This window comes from Hemibagrus wyckioides, linkage group LG04 (assembly GCF_019097595.1).
Source record: "Hemibagrus wyckioides isolate EC202008001 linkage group LG04, SWU_Hwy_1.0, whole genome shotgun sequence".
NCBI classification, from domain to species: domain Eukaryota; kingdom Metazoa; phylum Chordata; class Actinopteri; order Siluriformes; family Bagridae; genus Hemibagrus; species Hemibagrus wyckioides.
The window spans coordinates 22,509,517-22,514,905 of NC_080713.1; the positions used below are offsets into that span (position 1 = coordinate 22,509,517).

General features: G+C 39.2%; 1 protein-coding gene across 1 annotated transcript; it reads left to right on the plus strand.

Moving 5' to 3' along the window:
* The first annotated feature begins 98 nt into the window (after positions 1-98).
* On the plus strand, positions 99-3,399 carry tmem243a (transmembrane protein 243, mitochondrial a). The gene is made up of 4 exons (XM_058388131.1): positions 99-2,693; positions 2,790-2,840; positions 2,972-3,076; positions 3,217-3,399. Exons 1-4 carry the CDS (start codon positions 2,583-2,585, stop codon positions 3,337-3,339), a joined length of 390 nt encoding a protein of 129 aa, XP_058244114.1. The 5' UTR covers positions 99-2,582; the 3' UTR covers positions 3,340-3,399.
* Positions 3,400-5,389: the final 1,990 nt, after the last annotated feature.

Here is a 5,389-nt window from a genome sequence, read left to right on the forward strand (position 1 = left end):
GCTCTGGAATTTATCTCTGTTTGCCACGCATATTAGCCTTTTTTTTTCATTTTCTTTTTTTTTTTTTTTTTAGAAAATATTTAATAAATTATATGATTGAATAAAAGAAAAAAAAGTTTCATTCAGGCCAGCCTAAGATTGGACGCTGGAACCTGCAGTTCTGACATCAACACTAAATGCTGTACACCAGGCACAAGATATTGTAATGGGATGGATTGTAATGGATCTCACTTATGTACTCATTTCATGCTACTTATTACAGTTTCCTGGTCCTGTGCTTTTATTCTCATCCGGAATGGAGCTGCCCAGTGAGGTCTCTTGCTGGAAGTATAGAAACACACACACCTGTAATTCAGACTATTTAAGAGCTTGCAAGACCTTGCTTGAACTGTATTCCACTTTCCTGGTGAAGCCTCAGCAATCATTACCACAACTAAAGTCAAACCGAGGGCTACTTAATGTCCAGGACATTCTGCCTGGCCTGAGTAGAGCAGATGGATGTTAAAGACATCCATACTGAATATCAGACTTATTTCACTTACTAACCCATCCGTTTGGTTTCTGGGAGGAGCCAAAAGAGTGATGGTGGATACAGCACACATCTCAGCAAATACTAAAGTTGTTACTAAAATGCTGTGTAGGTCATATCAGCAACTAAATGTGATGAAATCTAAGAAATTCAAGGAAACTCTCTACTTTTTGCTTGGCCAGTGATGAAGTTTATGTGTTTTTTTTTAGTATACTGGACTACAGTGACCTCTAGGACTCTACACACACATTATTTTTTTCTGTAATAGCTAACATTGAAACAAACAGAAAGATATTTCTTCTCTTTCTTCAACAATTCAATATATATATATATATATACTGTATATACACTACCGGTCAATAGTTTTAGAACACCCCAATTTTTACAGTTATTTATTGCAATTCAAGTCATTCAAGTCCAATGAATAGCTTGAAATGGTACAAAGTTAAGTGGTGAACTGCCAGAGGTTAAAAAAGGTAAGGTTACCCAAAACTGAAAAATAATGTACATTTCAGAATTATACAAAAAGGCCTTTTTCAGGGAACACAAAATGGGTTAAAAAATTAAAGCTGTTCTGCAGCAATGAAGGTTGATCAAGCCTTGAAAGCTGGTGCTACTAATTCCTACAGGTGTTACAACATTTCTGGATTACTTACAACCCCCTCTGTCTGCATAAAAGCAGTGTTGGAACACACTGTGGTACCATACCCTCGTGAGCATCAGTTGAACAGTATTGTACTGCAGAAAGTAGTGTTGCTACAAAAATGGCGAAAAAAAGGCAATTAACAATGGAAGAGAGACAGACCATCATAACACTTAAAAATGTAGGTCTTCGCTACAGAGAAATTGCAAAGAAAGTCAAGGTGTCAGTGAGTACAGTTTCCTTCACCATCAAAGGCACTCAGAAACTGGGGCAAACTCTGACAGGAAGAGGTCTGGCAGACGCAAAGCCACAACTGAATCAGAGGATAAATTTCTGAGAGTTAACAGCTTGCATGATAGGCAGCTCACAGGACAACAGCTTCAAGTACAGCTTAATAGTGGTCGTAGTAAGCAAGTCTCAGTTTCAACTGTGAAGAGAAGACTTTGAGCTGCAGGTTTGACAGGACGAGTTGCAGCAAGAAAGCCATTGCTAAGATGTCAGAATAAGACAAAGAGGCTTGCCTGGGCCATGAAACACTGCCATTGGACTACTGAAGACTGGAAGAAGGTATTATGGACTGATGAATCAAAATTTGAAATCTTCGGTTCATCACGCAGGATCTTTGTACGCCATCGAGTAGGCGAAAGGATGGTTCCACAGTGTGTGGCATCAACTGTCAAACATGGAGGAGGAAGTGTGATGGTCTGGGGCTGTTTTGCTGGATCCAGGGTCGGTGACTTGTACAGAGTGAGAGGCACCCTGAACCAAAATGGCTACCACAGCATTCTGCAGCGCCATGCAATACCCTCTGGTATGCACCTAGTTGGTCAGGGGTTCATCCTACAGCAAGATAATGACCCAAAACATAAGTCCAAGCTATGCCAGAACTACCTCAGGAAAAAAGAACAAGATGGTAAGCTTGAAAACATGGAGTGGCCAGCACAGTCTCCAGACTTAAACCCCGTCGAGCTGGTTTGAGATGAACTGGACAGAAGAGTGAAAGCAAAGCAACCTACAAGTGCCTCACATTTATGGGAACTTCTGCAACAGATTTGGGGAGAACTTTCTGAAGAATATTTGATTTCTGTTGTAGAAAGAATGCCATGAGTGTGTTCAGCTGTTATATCTGCCAAAGGTGGCTACTTTGTTGAGTCAAAAGTTTAGAATACATTTTGGTCTATCAACTGATTCCATGATTTCTTTTTTAACTCCAATTGCTTATTTGTACTATGCTTTCATTTCAGAGTGCAATGAGACATTAAACTGAATAATTTTCAATAAAAAACTGGAAAAATTGGAGTGTTCTAAAACTTTTGACCGGTAGTGTATTTCCCTGGATGACTGATTAAAACCGGTGAGCGTCATGAGTTCAAGGGGCTCGGGGTTGGGCTCGGGGATTAGCCGGTGCTCATGACTAGGAACTCAGTGAACTCAGCCCTTAAAATGGACGAACGCATGAGACGCAGCTATGGCACAGAAACATTGGACAGCAGGCTACTGTTTGGAGAAACATCTGCCTGGGTGAGAGATAGACCACTAGAGAGATCTTATACTATATTAAAGGCAGAATGCAGAAGAAATTCTGGATGTATGTGAGACGATGTTGTTTTCTTCCAGAATCGACTGATCAACCTTGCTGTCGGTGGAATTACGTCTCTTTTAGTGATTGTGAGTCATGTAAACTTGTAAAACTTTGGAGACACAAATAGTTTCCATGTAAACATGCCTGAGGAGAGAATATTGATGTGATTGATGTGAGAATATTGATGTGATATATGCTATATTTTATTCTTCACAAGGTAACCATCATCAGTTCATTTGTCTTTCCTACACCTGCTCCGAATGCTCTGAACATCTTCTTTGGGATCTGCATCATCATGATCTGCTCCTCAGTGTTGGTTCTGGTACGTACTGATAACTTCAGCTCTTTGTTTCTTCTCAGTTTTGTTTCAAATGCAAATTCTAAGCTGATCCTTCAATATGTCATGTTATTTGATGACGTCTTTCTGTTATTGCAATTAACAATACATTTCTCCATTTACAGATATTTTGGTATCGCCAAGGCGACCTGGAGCCCAAATTCAGACACCTTATCTATTACACCTTAGCCTCAATTGTCCTGCTTTGTTTATGTGCAAACCTTTACTTTCATGATGTTGGGAGATAAGCGTTCTTAATACACATATATCCAATGTTTTTCATCTTTTTCACATGTTGCACACTGAACAGCAATTTATTGATTTGTCAGGTATGTGTGTAGAGAGATATTATATTATGGAAATTAGTGAGAGATTTATCTTTAATGTATGTCATTAATTCTGCTGTTTGTCACATCTAACTGAAATAAATGTATTTATGCATAGGGACAAAATGCATCTGCACACAGCTCGTTGCCAAACTACAGCATTTATGGTTCTTTAAATAGGTACAGATGGATGACAAATTAAAGGAAAAACCTGAGTAATTGCGTGGATAATCATATGGAATACAGATGTTTCCATATAGATGTACTGCATGCATACATTTAAGCAGTTAATGCTGCTATTTTCTGTGGAATGTGCTGTATAACCTGATCAAGTAAGATCAACATGGCAAGAGGAAAAAACTGATTCTTCAGGGAGAATAATCTGTCCATGATTCCATATGGGATATTATATTAATATAGAAACAGTATAGAAATCCCTTATTACAATGATTAGTGTATGTCTGAGAGTTCAGAGGTCCAAAAAAATAACACGATGTTGAAAATTAGTGGTAGAATCAGACCAGTCATGTCACTATATAGTCAGGTGCATGTGAGACGAACGCCAAGAGTTTCCTGAATGCTTGATCCATACAGCAGGAGAGGTCCTTGGCTCCGGAGCATTCTGTACGGTTTGAGTTCACTTTGTTTTCACTGTGGCATCAATACAAGGTACAAGGATAAGTGACACCAAACTCAATTTGTGGACAATTAAGTGCCAAAATTGTTTGATAAGAAAAATTCTGCAACTCAAAATTATAGCAAATTTGACTATTTCGGCCTTGCAGTCGTGCTGATGTGCCGAATTTCAGCAAGTTGTGATCACCAGAGATTAGTTTGCTTTAAAATTAAAACCACTGAACTGGTCCCAACATCTCTCAGGGTAACAGGTAGGTGTACATCTAGACTCTTCTCCGTTCCTGGCACCGAGGTGGTGGAATGAACTTCCCCTAGATGTCCATACAACCGAGTCACTGACTGTCTTTAAACGCAGGATGAAGACCTACCTCTTCCTGAAAGACTTAAACTAGCTCTTATTTTTCCCTGTTTGTTTTATATATTGTTGTATGTTGTATGTAAAAAAAAAACCCTCAGTTTTTGGACTGATGGTATCCTAAGTCTGTGACCTACTGAACTAGTGTTAACGTATTCATTGATGGAGACTTCAAAGCACTGGCAAATGCCTCAAATGTAAATATAAATGTAAGTGAACTGGAACAAGAAGGAATGGAAGAAGGTGGCCTGGTCTGATGAATCACATTTTCTTTTACATCATTTGTGTCACTTTCCTGGGGAAGAGATGGCACCAGGATGCACTATGGGGAGAAGATAAGCTGGTGAAGGCAGTGGAAACTTAGGGTCCTGGTGTTCATGTGGATGTTAATGACATTGACCAACTACCTAAACATTGTAGAAGGCCAATTCCAACTCTTCACGACAACCATATTCCCTAATAGCAGTGGCCTCTTTCAGCAGGGTAATGCTGCGATACTCGTATAAAATCTACCAACAGGAGGATGGCAGATGATTACACAAAACTCACAAAATATGGGATTTTATAGAAGAGCATTTTGCGACACGTCTCTTCACACTTAAATCTCAAAAGGGTACACAACATGTAAAGACAGAGGAAGAATTACAGCTGTGTCGCTAGCTAATAATTTATTGTTTCCAGTTAAAAAGCTGTGCTGTGTCACTGCGCACCCAGAATGGCTGGATATTGTAGCTAGCTTTATCGTTTAATCAGACCTGAAGAACATGTTATCTCTCAGCCTGTTACTGAATTATTATACAAATCATTTTGTACAATAATTGTAAAGTCTGCTGGAATTGCATGTGTAAATCCGGCTTAAGAGGAATAAGGCTTGCCAGTAAGAGTGCTCTGTTCCAAAGATAGAAGAGAAAAAACAGTTTTTGACACCTCTGGCTTTCCATAGAACTCTCTCTCTCTCTCTCTCTCTCTCTCTTTCTCTCT